Here is a 20,911-nt window from a genome sequence, read left to right as displayed (position 1 = left end):
CCTCACCACACTGAATTCTACCAACTTTGCCCATTACATCATACAACCGCTACCGCATAAACAAATAATTATTTGATTCCATCAAACACAATACATGTTATGCTCCATTTGCAACCTTGACTCATCCTATTCGCTAAATCCACGCTTCAAAATGACTATATAGCGGTTACAAACATACTACTAGACATTGTTGTTAACAATAGTTTGCGGCACTAAAGCTAATTCTATAACATGGATGGGTCGTATTGTGACTACTCAAACGTATCAAATCGTTACCGTTGCCTATTGTAAATTTGAATGCTAAAAGAATGCGATGTTTTTATGTAGTCGATAAGCCTAATGAAACTGATCGATTGGATCACGCCCACACAATGTCAAGCTCTAGCATCATCAATTGAATAGATTTAAAATCTATTAATATATTTATGTAGGTTAAATAGACGTTGTACCTAATTATTTTAAAAGTAAGAACAATAGGTACATTAAGTATTTATGCAAAACCAAAGCAGGGGTGGATTTTGTAACTCTAGCATTTTATTCAACCTCTAATGCGATATCACAGTAACAATGATTGCAAGCATGTATTCGTTGTATGCTAACAAACGACAAGGGAAACAAAGAATAGTCCAATAAACCATCCTTTGCTGTGTGTTTCAGAGATTAACAAAGATAAATCATATTAAATTTATATCTTTCATCAAAATATGCATATTAAAATACCTAACTGAAACAAAAGCTATTTTATCGTGAGGTTTTGACAATGAAATGTAGATACGCATATTTGTATGTCGAAAGTGAATGTTGTGATCAAATGAACAATGTGCGCGTCGGAGCATAGATCCCGTCCTCTGATTTAGATAGCTGGCTGGAACGTGACGCCGTGATCAGAGTGGTCAGAGTGGTGTCGACCCACACTCGAACCGGTGTGGTAAATCTCTGCAATGTGCGGCCAAGTAACATAAGTTACGATTTTATCCGAAGCATTTCACACATTGGTGGTTAACAAGAGTGTGATAACGAACAAGAACGTTGATGGACGGATATCAGGTGCTGGATCTACCGTATGCAAGAAACGTGGGTCCATTTCTCGCATTCTTGTTAAGAAATCGATAGCCTTATATTTAAGCTAGTTTGTTATTTTTGTATTTAAGTATATGTTGCATTCAAATATGTGAATATATTTTTATTAATTTTTATTTTGCACAGTGCCGTTTCTTTATAACATCTGATATTGAAAAAAATAAACCTGTAGGTATTTAGGAATCGACTGAGTTCTTATCTTAGAAAATTCATAAGTTGTAGACGCTGGCGTAGAGCTTTATATGGTAACACTAACAACATTTGATGTTACTTAAAAAAACTGTTTGAGTGGGTAGGTCTACAAAAAATAGCCGAACGAATCTGTAATTAAGTACGTTTCCAACGTTCCGACTTGTGAGATTGGACAGCGAGATCTATGAAACGCTCTAGATAACAAATATTAATTTATTTACACCGTTGTTGTGCCAATAATTATAATTGATGGTCATAATTGAGCCGTTACACTCACCGCGACTGATGAAAACGTGATAGATGCCGACAACTATCAATCGGAGCCCGACACACGAACCATCAGACTTTCGCGGGAGATAATTTATTCCTCTCTGTTTTATTAAAATATGTAAGTGCATCGAGCGTAAAACAATTTTCTTTTTCTGATCGCTGGGCGGTCGCGGGTGGTGTTGGGTCGGCTTAGTGTGTTCGGTGTGTACGGGCGCCGCGGTCGTCTTGGCCGACAGTGTAGCGTCTTGGTCGATAGTGGTTACTGAGTGGTGACGGTGCGGGTGGGAGCGGCGCGGGCCTGGGTGATGGGACCAGTCCGCCCCTGACAAGAGACACGAATATGCACATCCTGGAAATAGGCGCTGATCAAGTAAATATCTTTATTTATTTTTAGTGCTTGTTAACATTGAATAGATTAAACTCGAACTTACTTAAGTTTCTAAGCAATTTACGTGGTTAAGAATTGTTATTGTTGATGTTTATATTACCTGTTTGGATATGTTTAATACAAATATGAAAGGTAATTTCTCTAATATAAACTTTTAAAAAATAATCTCTGCTTTCATTAGATTAGACTATTATAGATTAGTATCATTTCATTTGCTGTTACATTATATACCTTTCATTTTCTTTATTTTTAGTCTTATAGATAATTATAATTGGTACCTCATTATAAATGTTATATCTCTAACAATTAAGATACTGAGGAACATATAATGATTAAATCTGATTGATACGTATTTTAAATTATTACAAGTTCAGTATTACCTAATACTGTACATACCAAAACTCTTTTGGGAGATTAATGTAATTCAATACATCAATGTGTTTACGAAAGATAACTTTAGGTACAATGTCCTCGGCGCACCCTTCCAAACCCCTCTGCGGTAGCGGCCTAGATTACCTACCCTAATCCGTCATTAGTGTCTATTGTACGCGGACCCTTTCAATCGCCCACGCTCAAAAACACCTTTTGTTATCAAAACGCATAACTTCGCACAGATTGAAATCAAACATCCACATATAACCCATACACTTTGTATTCAGAGCAACCTCATCACAATAGGCATTGTTAGTCAAATTTCGCTTAAAACTAAAACAATTCCGTGGGACATTGATGAAATGGTCCTCACGGTACTGAACCCATTTCTGTTAGTTAATTACATGCCTAATAAGCTTCCGTCACTTTTTCAATTGTTACGCAAATATTCTTAATATTTTTTGGGTAAAAGAACTTTGAAACTTCGTTTTATGACCTCTTTTTGACGACTTCAACAGGAGGAGGTTCTAAATTAGATTTTTTTAATATAACCCATAGATTAGTAAAGATACTTCGCCGCCTTGAAATTGAATGAAGCCGCAAATGGCTTATTATAGTAAGTTATTTTTTTGAATTCTTGACAAATAAAAACATTTTTAGAGAAAATTTACGAATAAATAACTAATACTGCGTAATTTTCATGATAATTAAATAATTTATAATAATAATTTCAAATATTTTAGGGACATTTTAGCACGGAGACGTGGCAAAATTTTTTTACGCAACTGTTTCAATTCTCAAAACTGGGTACATTTTCTTGTTAGGAGTGAGTAATCTTTACTAATCTATGATATAACCCTTCAGAATTATTTCACCCATTCTGAAAATGACGCGAAATTCGTATAACTGACAAAAGACGTAGTCCGTTCAAATTACTTGTTATTTAATTATAATTATAATGAAATAAGTAAGATCCCCAATCATAATCAACTGCAACGAAATCACCTGACCATAATAAACGTTGATTTGACGTAAATGTACTCGTTAGAAATGATATGATAATTATTTTATATGTTACAAGTGGTAATTCACGATCTACAATGGTACGATTCGCGTCGTTGTAATCGCTAGAAAAGTGATAAATAGGTTTAAATTGCGTTAAATATTTTGCCATTGCAAATAAATGAGGTGGTTTAAAGTAGGTGTAATAAGTTGTGGAAGCTTCAACATCCATGTGGAAGCTTCAACTAACGATTCAAACCCAGAACCATATTCCCTATTACCTAATATTTACATTAAAAACTATATTCCTGTAAAATATTTTAAAATTGCAACTAAATAGGTACTTAGTATGCAAATGTCATTATTCATATACGATTTAGGTACCCTACGATTTAGGTATGTATGTAGACACTATTCACTTTGTACCTAATTATACTTAAGAGAAAATAATAGCCTGACCACAAACATTAATTATGATTTATTAGACACAAATGTAGGTGAAAAATTAGAATTAAAGCTAAACAGTTTTTATATGTTTTTGATTGTTACAGGAGGATGATGGCGGGCACGGGCGTGCCGTGCAGGTGGACGCCGCGTTCCGCACCGTGCCGCGCGACCACACCACCTTCCTCGTCTGGAGAGTCACGGTTAGTAGCATTTCATTACTTCAACGCTACTGGAGGCAGTAAAAATATTAAGATGTTTAGTTCCTGATACGGTTTCGCTGTACGACACCGCGTAGATCATCCAGACTTAATCATTCTGCACTTATGTAAACAAATGAACTAAAATGTTTTTATCCAATAGTGCCGATAAACTTTATAGGAGTCTGTAGACTAAAATAAAAGCCACCACTTAGATACAAGACAATTATGATAGTAACATTGTTTCAACTTAGGCTGCGGTAGTTCTATTTAGAACTACTCAGTACTACTTAATAACAACACATCAGTAGGTAACCGACGGCAAGATTCTTGCCCTATTTAGGATTCTTTACCTTTTACTATCAGATAGACTATACATCCCATTAACCAAACCTTCATCTAGTATAAAATATAAAAATGGAAAGTAGAAGAACGTCACATATCGCAAAATATTTCATCTCACGCATTAATAATAGGGTCACCCAAGTAAACGCATTCGTTCCTAATCATAGATTGTAATATGCATTTTCTATTTTGTCGAAAATCGATTTTTTTGCATTAATTTCACATAAAGTCATTAAGAAAAGAGTTATTAATAAAGTCACATAGACATACCGAGATATTTTTAAAGTTGCTATTAATTCCTATCTACATAAAATGCAAAAGCTGTTAAGTCATACGAGTTACAGCATCTGAAATGCATGCAAGCTACCTCTATGTCATAAAAATGCTTGCATCACATACAATGGTTGAATACAAACCAATCTTTAATTGTTTTTAGCTTGTAAATGAAATCCCACGCGAAATGAACGTTAACACATACTCGTAACATGATCACGCAGTGGTAGAATCACGATTTACCAATTACGGACCAACCATGGACGAACTCGGGCACTTATGCTGAACTATCACGCATGTCAACTCACGTCTGGGGCATAATGCCACATGGGGTTTCACTTTCACTGCGACAATTATTAACGGCATACCTACTCCGTGTGCACTGAATATCATTAACTCACTCTAAGAATAATCAGCAAGATATATCAGGCATCCTACGTTAGAATTATTGTTATCTAGAACTCGGATTGAAAGTATAATTAGAAACCTAATTCCCTTTATTTAGATTTTTATATAATATAGCAGCTCTCTTGACGATTACTCGTCGCTGCCGCCTACATCTACATCCTGGGGTTCACTACGAATGCATTTCCATCTTTAAGGACGAACTTGGAAGGCTTCGTATAAAAGTATTTTACCACACTCTTCAATGACATCCGTAGCTCGAGACCACAAACCTGTATTGCAAAGACCTATATTGATGTCTGTGCTCGAGACCTAGGTACTGCTGTATAAAACATCGCTACGCAAGGTCGTTACTGTCAAAATAATAATTAATTTCCAAATAAAACAAATAATAAATATTGTTATATTAATAGATCACTTCGTATTTTCCTATACACACCTTAAGAAACTTTTGTTAAAATTTGTCATAAGCTACGAGTTTTTGTAGCACGAAGTGATTGACTTCACAAAATCTGCCGAATCTTCCGGTTGAATAGACATTTAGACACCGTGACACAAAAACACTCATAGATTTGTATAATGTATTTATACTTATACAAGAGCTGCGGTGATAATTCAGACAATATTTATTTTATCATCGGTTGTTCTACCTAAGCTACAACTAAGTTAGCTATATGAGGTACATCTGCAATTTGAAAGTAACCTTTTTTTAGTTCATAACATAGTTTTTTTTAATATAAAACCCGTTTTAGAGTTTTATTTGTATGCAAACGTAGGAAATAAAGGGAGCCAATTAAGCATGACTTTCATTTAAAGGTAGAGGAAGGTTAAGGAACCTGAGTGCCGCCAGAGCCGAACTTAATACTTATGAATAAAATAGGTACTTAGGTAGAAATAGAAAATGTAGGTATGTCGAAGATAGATTATCTTTGAATAAAAAAATGGTAAATCTAAATCCGTGCCTGTAAAAAATTTAATGAGGTCGTAGCTAGTCATTGCATGCTAATCGTTTTTTAACTAAAAATTAAATGGACAGTTAATATAAGGTACCTTATGTCAAGTATAACTACTTAAGAATAAAAGTGTTTCGTGAGAAATTGACAACAGGATATTGTTCGTCACTTGTGACATTCATTGTGAAGCAAAGAAGGCTACTTATGTTATCTGTACGACCTGAATTAGTTTACAAAATAAATGTTGTAAGCTTTTGTCTTATTATTTACAAATTCCCAGAGCTTCTTAAACAACATTATTTCCATCTTTCAAAACAAGTTTCTTTCAAATTAGTCCACCAAATAATACATAATAGGCTCTTGTTACGTCCCCCCGTTGTGGATGGAGGCGCTTATATGTTACCTAGATATATTGTGCCATATTTGATAACATTTTAATATCAAATTATTTATAGTGAGATCTTATCTCTATTTATCTAGAAGCTAGGAACATACACATATTTTGTAGTTACTTGCATCGCATGCATAATTCACAACAATGGCATGGCATTCATAAATTAAATATGTATGATTAGGCAGCACATAAACAAACCAATGACATAGTACACGTGCAACTGCTTTTATCCAAGTTTACATAAACACAAGCAGGGAGAAAGTGCACATCGAGCGCAGCGTCGCAGTAAATTGCAGAGATCTAAGATGCATGCAAAGCCGCTCACTAGTGCACGCTTGGTGCTCTCCTGCAATGCGTTCCGAGATGATTTGCAAGCCATATCTACACTGCTACAATCTTGTAATCAGGAACATTATGTTACATGTTCATGACATACAAATTCCTTATAAATTTAATGTAGATTTAAGAGGGTTTTACTCATTGACGATTACTTTTTAATACGCTTTTATTAGCTTGAGACGTATGTATGTTGGTATGTTAGTATGTAACGGAATCTTTTTATTAGAACACCCAGCATTCAAACCCTTTCTTGTTAGTAAGCTTTAATAATACGTATTAAGTTGATATGTACTAAAATTAAAAAAGAGATGTACTTGTTAAATTAGTATTTAAATAGTGATTATTTTATTTCCGAAATAGGTCCTTAATCAATTAATAAAATTCTCACAGTCAAAAAGCTTTGGATACAGTGCAGTATTTTCCCTGCACCAACTGATAACAAAACAATGTCGGGCGTTTTGCTATTGTGAGCCGATAATTCATTTGTAACGGAATAACTCCTACATCTCGGTACCGCTACTCAGAAGAGGCGCGAACCATCTGACCGAGACCGAGGTGTTTTTAATCAACGCTACTCCATATCCGCTCGAAAACGAGAACAAGATTACCTACCAGATTAACACAGATAATCCACCTAAACAGTTTCTCAAACAATGTCTTTCCCCGTTGATCAGAGCAATAGCGTGTTGATACCGCACCAGACCCACTTATTTAACTTTTTCCCTATTCACGCAACCCACGGAAATATTTTTTATTATTCGAACGAATTGTATAATGCTTTTAGAATAACGTAATTCAAAGTATCCCAATTCTCACAGATATTTTTTGTAATATAAATCTACGGAAAGTTTACTTAACAACAATAATTATGTCGTTCACAATGGCAACAATGTTTGTTTAGAATTTCGTTAATGTCAATGGACTTAGCATGGTTTATGTTACTAATATGCGCTTATACTAAGCAATGTAGTATTCACACTTATAAAATTAATTTGATTTACATTAATATATTTATGATGGCCATTAAAAATAATGACAACTTATCGGCTATCGGCTGCTATTGTCGGAATTTTCTATAATTTGCTTATTATTTGAAATTAACTTTCACGTCATATTTCGCGCGTTTATGTGCAATAAATTTATAAGATTGTGTAGCTAATCCTTACTAATATTATAAATCCGAATGTAACTCTGTCTGTCTGTCTGTCTGGTTGTCTTTCCTTCACGCCTAAACCACTGAACCGATTTTAACGAAATTTTGTACAAAGATAGTCTGAGACCCCAGAAAGGACATAGGATAGTTTTTATCCCGGAAATCCCACGGGAACTAGGGATGGCGATATAAGATCGATTAATCGGAGAATCGATCTTTTGAACCCAAAACATCGATTATTTTAATCGATATTAGTAAGGACTGAATCGTAAACTATGCATTTGATCAAGTGATGATCTTTAGCAAAGTTGATGTCCATGAGTCCACGAAGGTTTCAGAGTTGGGCCAAATTTCGTCAGGTGGCGCTACTGGTATTCCAATGAAAGTACGAATTTTCAGTTTTATGTATGTTATAATGTCATATTATTTTCTTTTTAACGCGGGCGAAGCCGCGGGCAAAAACTAGTACTAAATAATAATCAGGAAGTTTATGAGAGGCGTCATATATTAAATATTACTATATGACTACCCGCGTGGCGGAGCGGCCACCATACCGGTCTGACGTGCAAAGGGTCCCGGGTTCGATCCCCGGCCTGACAGATATCTAAATGATGAATTTAGATTTCTGTTTCTGGGTCTGGGTGTTTGTGTATTTGTCTATGTGTGTGTCCATGGCACCCACGACACAGGGAATCCTAGTGTGGGGCTGTGAGTGTAGAAAGCGTTTATTATTTATTTATTTAATATTACTTGATACTATTATGCTCTTTATTATGAATGTAATGCGTGCGTGCATGTATGTTTCATAGTGCATTTAGTATGAACAAAACAAGCATTTTTTTATTATAAGTTTGTCTATTTGTAAGCACGAGTTAATTTTCATTACTTTTACGTTTTGGTATTGATCATTATCTAATAATGCAATTTTTCTCTATGGTATGTTCAAATTGCAATGTTTTCGATCGGGTAATTGATAGGTTTGTTTCATAACATACCAATTCATTCATGCATGATACAGATTGATGCAATTACATACGAACATGCATTGACCGCCGGCAGCCATCACGTCAACACGGGTTTAGCCACGCATTTCACGCGACATTTGTTTTTAATTAAACGGCTTAATTTGTCCTGACATTAATTTGTATAAAGCAGTTGGAAGAACATGTTGTAAACCTAATTAAAATACTCGTAATATAAGTCGATTGTTTACCTCTTCTTTACTTGTACTATCTTGGATCCTAAGCCTGGTACATTTAATATCGATTTTATTCCTGTCGTTTGGAAAAAAAGAATTACCCCTTAGGAAAAGTAACGTTTGTACAGAGGTAGGTAATAAATAATCAATCACAAATGCACGTCTTACCTAAAATAGTTTACTTTACAGCCGATTACATACTGAACAACAAAAGAAAGTTCTCATGCTCTAGCCCTGAAGTAGGTAGCACTGTGACTTAAAAATGTTACAGGTGTACCTCGGTACCTATTAATAAATTTCTAATAGGTCAATAGTTATAGCTGCTACAAAAGGCCCAAAATTTTGCTTTACGTTACCTACGTCACAAAAAAAGAAAACTAACTAAATTACCTCGCCATCCGTAAATTATTATCACGCATTCACAGACTTGACGATTTGAAGCTCACTAAGCTCAAAGCTATAAAGTATCTTGATTGTTTTGCATTTGCATCTTGTTTCTTGCGACGTAAAAAGCCTTGCTAGTTTTAAGTTGCTGTCGCATACGATATACAAGCAAGAGCTTTATGCGTTTATGTTGAAGCATAAGTTAAACTATGAGTGTTCACAGTTAGGTAAGTACAATCGATTTAAAGTTGCGTTGCTGTGAAAGCAAATAAGAAAATAGCAATTGGGGTCAGTAACCCAAACATCATAATGCATTTCCTTGTAACGGTTAGCTGTGAAATAGTCACTGTCCGTTGTCGCCCGATGACAAAAAGTGAATTTATTCAACGCTCTTTACAAATAGTCGGTTTATTTAATTTTTTTTGGTAAGTAGACTTATAATTATGTAATATTTGAAAACGAGTTTAGTGAACCTATGAGTATTGTCAACTGTCCCTCTTTCTCTTCGAATATAATGAATGACAGTATAAATAAAAGTAATTTATACCGACAAGGTACTAACTATTAAACTTAAGGTACTAACTAATTAAAACATAATCACACAATAAATGATTTTTTACCTTCGTAAAGTCATCAATCGATCCCGGTCAATTCAGTGTATGAGTTGGCTAGACACTGAACTATCATCCCTTACACTAATTTCTTTTGATGTTCAGGAATCTGCAACAGAGATGCTGCCGAGAAACCACTACGGCACGTTCTACGACGGAGATGCGTACTTGGTGTATTCCTCATCATTGCCCGGCCAGCCAGCTGGGCCTGACGTTATTGTGAGTAAATTACGAGTACATCTAAGCTTTTAACGCTAGGCTTTGTTGATATTGTTAAGTATTGTTTCTACTTATGCAAGTACCTTCAACTACATAACGTGACAAAATTGGACATTGCTAACTTATAAGCAACATATGAAATTACCTTATACCGACTATATACGTAGGTACTAATACGTAGTTATACTAATGTATTTTTATATAAAAAGTATAGAAAATTATTGAACTATTTTCTCTACGATGTCATAATTGCAATAATAGGTCCAGTATGTAATGTAAAAGAAAAGTAAATTCCAGCATTCACTTTATACGTAGGTAATGCAACGAAAGTAGATTTCGATTTCATTCGTTTCACGAAAGTATGTGAATAATGTCATTGCACGATGAACATGATTGATGAGTTACAAATTACCAATGAGTTACATCTCAACTTGTAATTTTGTGACGGAGAAGCATTTGAAAGTTAATACCTAGTTATTACCGATTACAGATTAGATCCAAGTATTTCTGCAGGCAATTTAAGAGGATTTGCAACAAAAAACTTTGTCGTGTTAAACAAGTGTAAAATTAAATCTAAGTGCCTACTTATGAGCATGGGTCTAATCATCCGTAATAAAATAATTTGTAGGTTGCAGTTGATAAAACTGTTTATAGTTTAGTAAATAATAATAATAATAAGTACGTAGTTTAAGCAGCTTTATGTCAATTAATTTGTTATATTTTTGGTTTTTCTATTGACAGTTATATTACATAGGTAACACATGTGTAAACAGGTCAAAATTTAAGAATAGTTAACTTATAATCAGTAATATTTAGTCTACATTAAAATAGTATTTTTTAATATTAAGCGACGGGAAATAAAAGAAAACGGCAACGGTGATTGCGCTGAGCGGCACATCCACGCGTGGGCGGGCGAGCGCAGCGGCACGCTGGGCGCGCTGGCGCTGCGCCGCGGCTCGCAGCTCGTCACGCATCTGGGAGCGCCGGCTGTCATACACCGCGAGACAGCCACCAAGGAGTCTCCTAGACTGTTGTCGTACTTTCGAGACGGAATCCGGTACGAATCATTTTACACTTTACACAAAAAATAATAACTTAGCTATGCCCTGATTAAGCAAATAAAATACTGACACTTCTCGACGGATATGTTTTAGGATTCTTCGAAGTGGTTCCTGCACTCTAAACGGTGGTGCTCGTTTGTACCGTGTGAAGGGTCGCAGGCCAGTCCTTTTGCAACTGGAGCCTGTGTCATGGGCGCATCTCGCTTCCGACGGCGTCTTTGTTTTGGACACCGCGTCTTTAGTCGTATTGTGGCTCGGTCGAGCAGCTAACTTGATTGAGAAAATATTCGGAGCCAAGGTAAATTTTACGAATATAAGAGTTAAACTAATATTATTTTAAAATTTTACGCTCGCTAAATTGTTTCATTATTTTCGTATTTTAGATCGCATATCGGATGGCTCGTGGAGCGGATAAGGGGATGACAGCCCGTCGTATTACGATTGCTCATGACGGTTACGAACAAACATTGCCTCCAGCTGATAGGTCACTTCTCGATGCATTGCTAGAACTGCGTGCTCGTTCAGTACGACCAGCCGCGCCGCCAAGCGACCCACCCCGGCCTGCTCGTCTTTACAAAGCCACCCAACCACCACGAGTTTCACCTGTAACCATTCCATCGCAAAGACCTGCTGCTCGCTTGGAAGAAATTAAACGAGCGCCCCTGGTCAGGGAGGATTTAAGCGATGATGTAAGTTCAACTTTAATGCCCTTCATACTACCTACATTATTTGAACTATCATTGAACCAATCATCTGCTATTACAAATTATTTTGTTTGTTAAGAATTGGAAATGTAAATTAATTATTGACAGGGAGTGTACATCGTGGATGCTGGTACCCGCGGGGTGTGGGCGTGGGTGGGCGCAACGGCGGGCAGTGCGGCATCGCGTGGCGCGCTGGCGGCGGCGCGCGGGCTGGCGCGGGCGCGGCGCCACGCGGGCCCCGTCAGCGCCGCGCTGGCCGGCCGCGAGCCGCTCGAGTTCGCCGCGCTCTTCCACCAGTGGCGTTGGTGTGACGCGCGCCGCGATGTAAGGCTGCGAGCAGCGCGCTCGGCAACTACGAGGCTCGATGCTGTTAGCCTAGCGTCGAATGCTTGGCTAGCTGCTGAGGTACCTACTTAACTGTCACTACTTCTAATCTCACATTGTGGGTTGCGTATGTTGCACAAAATAATCAACCAGATGTATTTATAAATAACTTAATGTTAAAACCTTAAGTATGTTACCGACTATGCTACATTATTTGCCACAAAAATAACGCTTGCGCAGTCTCTTCTTCTCCCAATACTTGACTATGCTGATGTGTGTTATCCTGACATTACCGAGGAGCAATTAAATAAGCTTGAGCGTCTCCAAAATTTGTGTATACGATTCATATTTGGACTACGCAAATATGACCATGTTTCTGAATATCGCGCGAAACTCAAGTGGCTCCCAATTCGCCTTCGCCGGAATGCCCACATTCTATCTCTTCTTTATGGCGTTTTATTTAATCCGAATACCCCTCCTTACCTCAAGCAGCGCTTTCAATTTCTTCACTCATCCCATGATCGATCCCTTCGCTCTTCTGAAAACCTTGCTCTCTGTACTCCTTCCCACTCTACTTCCTTCTACAAGAAATCCTTCACGGTAGTGGCCATCCGTCTTTGGAACTCCCTTCCTGTTTCCATACGTACTGCTAAATCCTTATACTCATTTAAAAATCTGGTTAAGTCTCATTACTTACAACTGTAACTCTGGTTTTAATAATTACTTCTTCTTAATTTTGTTTATTTTTATTTATTTTTTTTAATATTATTATTATTATTTTCCTTGCTATTTTATTTTTCAATCATCTCTCCCATTCTATTTTAGTCTCCTTCTTTTACTGGTGCTTAGTGCTATATTTTATTTATTCCAACATGTTTATGCTATCTTAGTCCTATAATTATATTTATTATTATTATTTGAACCCTACCTATTTTTCTATTCATCCCTACTATAACTCCTTACCTAAAGGTTGTCTGGAAGAGATCGCTGGTTAGCGATAAGACCGCCTTTTGTATTGTCTTTAAATTAGTTGTTTATTTTTTATATGTATCTTCTTTTATTGGGTACAATAAAGAGTATTTGATTTGATTTGATTTGAAATAATAGTTAGTGAGACAGGGGAAGAGAAATGTCTTGAGACAACTGACACGATGATTATTACCACTTGTGCATATTAGTAGATACATCATATTTTGACAAGTGTTAAAGAGAAAGAGACGATGTTATAGGTATGTAGTATGTAATAGGTACCTATTAACCAACGATTTTTCGCACACCAGGCGCAGCTGCCCGACGACGGATCAGGCGCGCTGCGCATGTGGCGCGTGCGGCGCGAGGAGGAGAGCTGCGCCGCGGTGCCGCCGCTGCAGGAGCTGGAGCGCCCGCAGCAGGCCGTCTTCTTCGACCGCGACTGCTACCTCGCGCTCTACACCTACCACGCGCCCACGGGAGACCAGACCATTCTCTACTACTGGATGGTAATGTATCTTCTCTAATTTTGCAAATTACCGGCTTTCCTGGATAATTTTCTCAGCTCCGCCCGACCTGTTTTATCATCTAAAGCCATTGAGGTATATTATATTTTAACTGAGTTATACTTAATATTTCAGGGTGGCTCTTCGCCAAATGACTTGAGGAATTTGGGCGCAAAAGAAGCCAAAGACCTCTACTTAAAATTAGGGCGTCTCCCCGTTCAGGTAATATAAGGCTTTCATTTCTTTAAATAATGCAAATTTATTAAAAACCTTTCTAACTGAATCTATTACATTTTAGGCCTGGGTGTATCAAGGCAAGGAACCGGCGCATTTTTTGCAAATTTTCAAGGGACGGATGATCACTTACATCGGGAGTGCTACTGACTACGACCGTATGTATTATATTTTTTATCTTTTCTATTCTTACATAAACGTAAAAATTTGGTCGATCGAATTATTTAATTACCTAGTTTAACCTTCTTAATCTCATTTGCTAGTTGCTGATAAGAGTTTCTAAAAAGGAACAGAGTGTCTGTTCTTCGAGCTTGAAAATAACTTATAATTAAAGCGAGGACTGCTAATTGTCTTGGAAGTGTAAATGGAATTTGGCGAACTTGTTTTAAGATCTTCTTTCCACTCACCAATATAAATCTAGTAGAATAATAGGTGCAAGCAGAGATTCTTTGCTATTGCACAAACGTAGAGTTTCGTTGTGTTGTCGAAGATTCCACATTACTCCGCATGAGCATCGGGGCTTAGACATGACTAGTATTAAATAATGTTGGATACGTTTTTTATTTGAGTTAAACTCCTTGCAGCAAGCGGTCGTCGCGTGGTAGCGCCATCCCGCGCGCTGATCCGCGTGTCGGGGCAGTACGCGCGCGAGGCCCGCGGGGTGGAGGTGGGCGGCGGCGGTGCGGGGGGCGCGGCGCGCGGCGCGTGCTACGTGGTGCGCGGCGGCGCGCGCGCCTGGGTGTGGTGCGCCGCCACCGCCACCGGCGACGAGCGGGAGGTCGCCAAGAACATGGCCGCTGCTGAGCATACGCTTGTCATGCAAGGTAACGTAACCTTGAATAAGAATAACATTCAGAGGTCGAAGAGGGATGCCTGGAGGCTGGCATACCCTGTAGCTGGAAGCTCAATAGGACGCCCGCTTTCGTTGAGAGGTAAAAAGAAAGGAGAAATAAAATTGCCTATTAAGGGGTGGACAGTCAGCAGCCTAGATTCAATTTAGTACGTACTGAATATTACCTAAAGATTTATTTATTCTTCTTAACTTCTGAAAAATAAACCTCAGAGCTTTAGCTCACTACTAAGACCATTCAACATGAATTCTACGGACAAAATCAATGTTCTCTTTGTTGACTATCAAATACTTACTGCATAATAAATAGCTAAAGATATTGTAAAGATTAAGACATAATGTCTAATTCGTTTTAGGAAAAGAAAAAGCTGATTTCTGGGCAGCGCTGGGCGACAGGCGCGAGCTGCTAGTAGCTTCGCCGCTGAAAGAAATGGAGAGGCCGCTACCACCGCGTCTGTTCTACGTCTCTACCACCGTGCCTGGCCAATATTCCTGTAATCATTCCATCTATTATAAGAACTTATGAAATTATAATAAATTTTAACATTTCTCTACAATTGTAAAGTAACCCAGCAGAGTTAAAATCTACATAGGTTTAAACTTACGGATCTCAACGAAGTATAGTCACAAATAACAATATAAGTATTAAGTTTTGTGTTTTCAATATTTGTTACATTGCCGGGTTATTTTGCAGTTCAGAAAGGATTTTTAAGCCTTTTTAAATTTAGACGTTTGCGATCACGATGCTCTATTAGATCACTATCTATTCACTAACTATGCACTACTGGCAATCTGGATTTCAGTAGGCATGACCAACATAGGCGTAACATTATATTTGTGTCGCAGTCGAGGAGATCGTGTCGTTCAGCCAGTACGACCTGGCGCCGGAGCTGGCGGCGGTGCTGGACGCGCACGGCGCCGTGTTCGCGTGGCTCGGCACGCACTGCTGCCCGCGCGCCAAGGACGACGCGCGCAACCTCGCCCGCGCATACCTCGCGCAAGGTTGCCAAACAACACAACGTTAACTACACTACAATAATTATAACTCACTAGTTAGACCCCGCATAGTAATTTAGTAATAAAAACAATAAAGAACACCATTGGGTCCTCTCAATTGGTTTTAAGAATGGTTCAAATTCGATCCCCGGTCATGAAAAGTTTCCTAGTCCTCAATTTATTAGTGTCCGACTGTTGGGCACGATCTTGTCTCAGAGTAAGAGGATTTTAGGCCATAGTACACTTATCCCCTGCCTGTCGTAAGAGGCGACTAAAAGGGGGCTTCCGGGGTTGCGGGCGGTAAGTGTGGGAGCTCGAACCGCTCGGTAAGCGACCCCGGGAAGGGCGGCGGTATGTGTGGTCGCATACCGTCGTACACACCAGATGGTGTGGCGAGCGTCAAGCTCACCTGGGCAGAGCCCGACGGGGCAACGCGCTAAGAGGACTCCGGTTGCGTTCCTTTGGAGATCCCGGAGCCCTCTACGCAGCGCTGAGGACGGCCACCGGGGGGGTTTTAGTGCGGTAAAAATCCCACATAACCCTGCGTCGCTCCCACGGCGCCGGGTACCTTTTGAAGGTTTCCCCCTCGTGAACAAAAGAAAAAAAAAAAAAAAAAAGGCCATAGTACACTGCGCTAGCCAAGCGCGAATTGACTAACTTTAAGAAAAATTGAAACTCTTTTTACAGAACTCTTAGTTGTATAGTTTTAGTATCAATCTCTCTTAATTTTATTCTGCTTTTACAAAGTAGGTAATATTCACACGACAAAAGCCTAACCTTATTAGAGAAGTTATATAAAATACAAATAAAAATAATAAATGTGAACTTCCTATCGTTCCTAAACTAAAATTTTCTAATAATGCAGATCCAGCGTGGCGTGACCCTGAAACCCCGATCTTTGTTTTAAGTCAAGGCAGAGAGCCGCCTAACTTCACCGGTTTCTTCCCACACTGGAAACATTCCATGTGGAAGGTTAGTACTTAATTAAAATTTTAACGTATTCAACATTCGCCTATTTTCCCTGCTCCAATCAGTCTATTGAGCCTTTTTTTATAAAAGCGCAGTAACTATGCTATGAAACGATTGTTTCTAATAAAAAGCTGCAAGTTTAACTTTCTAATAATTTCATTTTCTAGGGCCACAAAACATTCAATGCAATAATCAGTGCCCTGGAAGGCAAGGCGATAGTGCAAGGCGGCAACAGCGCGCTGCAGAGCGGCAACAGCGCCAACCGCTTCGACCAATACGAGAAGTACCCGCTGGCGATCCTACGGGGACCCAAGGAGCATTTGCCGACGGATATTGACCCGCTTACCAAGGAGGTAATGTGCAAGCATCTAGCATTTTTTATAGTCGCCTCAAATAGTTGATAACTTTTATAAGAAAATTTCTGTGTATTGGGAGCAGTATGGGTTTAGTCCATTATTAAATAGATTATTTAACAAAGTAAAACAGACAGAGTTCTTACCTAACATTCTCATCATGGTTTAAAACATTTGTGTTGACATGAACCATCAAACACTGTGGAATTTAAGTAAATTTATAAAATGGGTAACATTGTTTACTAATAGAGGTCTACTAGTCATTACCATTTAGCAAGTACCTACTTAGTAGTCATTCATTCAAAACTTCGCAATTAACTTCTATTGCTGCCGCAGAATACCTACTGGTTTAGAAACACTTGTCTAAACATAGAACATTTATCATAATTTTACCTACTTTTCATCGGTCAATTTATAACAATGATGAAGCGTTAAAACTTATTCTAACGAATTAAATATTAGCCTTTAGAAATCGTACTTTATTTTGACAGCTCTATCTGACCCACGACGACTTCGTGTCAACTTTCAACATGGCGTACAGCGAGTTCCGTTCCCTGCCCTCGTGGAAGCAGAAAGATCTGAAGAAGGCTGTCGGACTGTTCTGAGAAGCTTAAACTATGTCCTAAAGTAGTCTAGGTAACATCCTTGCATGCTGTTTGTCCACCCATTCATTCTGTATATTCCTTCGATGCATATCAAAATTTTAATAGCTGGAATCAGAACTATACTAATATACAAATAATTTTTAAAAGTTCTGTAACTCTCACACTATTATTATCTTATAGTCATATCCAAGTTAAAAAATGTTTTGCATTATAACTCAAAATTAGGATTTTCGCTATTATGAATCTACCAAAATTTTTTCATGTGTACAATTTTAAAAATTAGGTATGGTAAGAGTAAAAGAAATGAAATAAAACATCCAAATTTATTTTAATACCACTTAATTAAACAAAACGCTAAACAGCTTTTCAGAATCCAGACGTTAAATAGCTTATTAAACACAGATTATATTAGCTCAGAGATAAAATTTAATAAACAAGACAGATGATTGATGATCTATTAGTCCATGACGTCTCGAAATCTTTGATACTTTTTGCTAAGATATTTAGAATAAGGTGTTTAAGTGGCGCGCACAAAATAATTAAAAAATAATGTATGTCAAGTTATTTTATTTGTTCGTAACCGCTATTAAACTTAACCCACTTTGAGAATGACGAAGACAGTTATTTTATTACTTAGCCAGCCCAGTTAATTGTAATTTAACGTTCCACTAAGATAATAAAAAAATGTGAGTATTATTATAATGTATTTTAAAAAGGTACTTTTTAAATGAATCATTTTTGAGATCTTGTGTAAAAAATGGTTCGAAATATATGCATTTATAATCACATTGTTTTAAATAATATATATCAATGTTATCGTTCATGTTATTTATTGTTACGGCATAATATATAATTTAAGAATATTTAAAAATAAAACAATGAGTTTTAAAATGTTATTTATTTTTCACAAATTTAGCACTTAGTAGCTAGGCATTAATTTTATGATAAAATTAATAATAATCTATACAATATACAAATTCCTTAAAAATCCATAAAATATTGGTTTATTTCAAAACATATGTACACTATAACTATCGATACATATAACATAGTATGCCTAGATGATATGGGAGTGGGTAGCGTATCTAAGGCACGTGGTATTAGTATTGCATGACACTAGGAGGTACACCCACACTATCCAATTCCTAACCATGTCTGAACAATAGATTCATCCATATATCAGTATAACAGTAACTAAACGATAATATGTTGTTACAATAGACATGTTACCGGCGAATAGCTAATTGTAGTATTCTTTACAAGTGAGAAGCTAGCTAGTTAGGAACTTACAATTTTAAATTGATAAATAAGATATTGTAATCGTAAATGTAATAAGATAATAATAAATAATTTACACGAGGAAGTGAGGGACGGTCCGGGAGTATTTCTGTAACCGCCACCACAGATCGTGTAAAATACTCCCGCCGAGCGTCCCCGACCGAGTTTGTAATTATGCATAGTAAATAACGATAATAATTATTGTTATACTGGATTAATAATAATGACAAGCGTGGAAATCAATGTTGACTATCAACTCCTGAAATAAATTGCAACCATATTGTAATTATATAAAAAAATCCAAAATTTCTTTGGCAATCGAAATATAACCGAAAAATGCGTAACAAAAATAATTCACGGTACATGATGGAATGACGTCACGAGAACGATGCAATAGCTGCCCTAACTATATATAATTTCAAAAAATGCATTTCAAAAATAAGCGTACGACTACGATGAATTATTGCAATTTAAACAAACACTTAAGTACGTAAATTTGAAATTCGTATGTCAGTAAATTATAAAGAATAGAGATTGTTTGGAGCCTTACATCTAGGGAACATAAAAAGCGAAAACCGGTCAAGCGACAGGATCGAACGTGAGTCATGTAATAATAAAACAAAAATAATAAAAAAAATACTCAACATAATTATGTAGCTTTTCGTGGAGGAATGTTAACAGTATGTGGAGCAATAATAAACAGCACATTAAAATATTTTCAACAAGAACCACATGTAACAACAATGCGTCGGAGGCCTGCTTCCCTTTAGCACCACGGGTGTTACCGTAGACACGTCTACATATCACAGCTTAGCGAGCCTGCCGGGCCCCGCCCTCCGTCCTCGGCGAGCCCTCCCGCAACCAAACTACTCCGGAAAGTGGACCTTCATTCGCGTTCTAATCTTCACAGAGGCAAAAGTTCTTTCGAATCTACTAATAATATAATTATTTCTTATCAATTTTAAAAACAATATTACTAATAATTGCTATATTTCTAAAAGTTAGAGAAACACCTGTGCCTCTTTTAAAGATTTACCCTTTTACGTAGTATTTAATTTACTTATTTTCCATAGAATATTGTCTTGTATGAATAATTATACATAGTATGATATTTATACACAAGCAAATATACAAAGGTGGCAGCAGAGATGTACAGCCGAATGCAGTCGGATACAAAAACTGAATGCGAGTGAAACACAATGTACTTTCACAACTCGTTTTGTACTTTTAAATCACGATTAAAAAGGGGTTTTACATACTTTCTATCTAACAGTGCATATCAATATTGGTGTTATAGAATTGTAATTTACACTTACACTTTTAAAAATACCTTTAAAAGTTACTTTTATAAAATAATTGGTGTCAGTTTACACAACCGTTGAAGCCAAAAGTTGACAAAGTGAACATTTAGTTTAAATTTTGTACATTTTCAATATTAACGTGAACATTTATTTTGGCACCAAAGTGTCTTTCGAGAGCAACATAATCTAAAAAGATCACGAAACGAGAGAGCGTAAAACACTAAACATTTATTATTGCCTTCAAATTATCCTATTAAGTTAACGATAGCAAATTAAATGTACTAAAACAACAGTATATTATATAGGTATGATTTCACTGGATCGGATTATCCACCGCATCGAATACGATGCCTGTGGAGTAAATTCAACAATTGACCAATCATTTATAGTTCGAGGAAGCCCGTTGGAGTCTTTTATTCTTCATTAAGTAACGCGTGGAATACAGCCGGACTAAATAATTTGAGCAACTAGCGGAAACAGTTAACTAAAATGTTATGGCACTATTCTTCGTTAATCTGCAATTGTTTAAAAGACACTCA

The 20,911-nt window shown here is 37.1% G+C and overlaps 1 protein-coding gene across 2 annotated transcripts; it reads left to right on the top strand.

The window, feature by feature from the left end:
* Window positions 1–941: 941 nt before the first annotated feature.
* qua (villin like protein quail) lies at window positions 942–18,034 on the top strand. 2 transcript variants are annotated; one of them, XM_073080925.1, is made up of 16 exons: window positions 942–1,074; window positions 3,856–3,951; window positions 10,109–10,222; window positions 11,071–11,279; window positions 11,377–11,581; window positions 11,667–11,972; window positions 12,096–12,392; window positions 13,592–13,789; window positions 13,922–14,008; window positions 14,085–14,178; window positions 14,605–14,844; window positions 15,227–15,364; window positions 15,717–15,872; window positions 16,732–16,838; window positions 17,003–17,188; window positions 17,680–18,034. In XM_073080925.1, the coding sequence occupies exons 1-16, from the start codon at window positions 1,033–1,035 to the stop codon at window positions 17,791–17,793; spliced, it is 2,589 nt and encodes an 862-aa protein (XP_072937026.1). In that variant the 5' UTR covers window positions 942–1,032; the 3' UTR covers window positions 17,794–18,034. The 2 variants fall into 2 exon arrangements, with proteins under 2 accessions (XP_072937026.1, XP_072937027.1); XM_073080926.1 differs by lacking the exon at window positions 942–1,074 and adding an exon at window positions 1,369–1,912.
* The last annotated feature ends 2,877 nt before the right edge of the window (window positions 18,035–20,911 follow it).

This window comes from Epargyreus clarus, unplaced genomic scaffold (assembly GCF_041222505.1).
Source record: "Epargyreus clarus isolate Ecla_fem2 unplaced genomic scaffold, WU_Ecla_fem_2.2 ptg000015l, whole genome shotgun sequence".
Lineage (NCBI taxonomy): Eukaryota > Metazoa > Arthropoda > Insecta > Lepidoptera > Hesperiidae > Epargyreus > Epargyreus clarus.
Note: the sequence above shows the minus strand (reverse complement) of the source record. Positions and strands in the feature narration are given on the sequence as shown.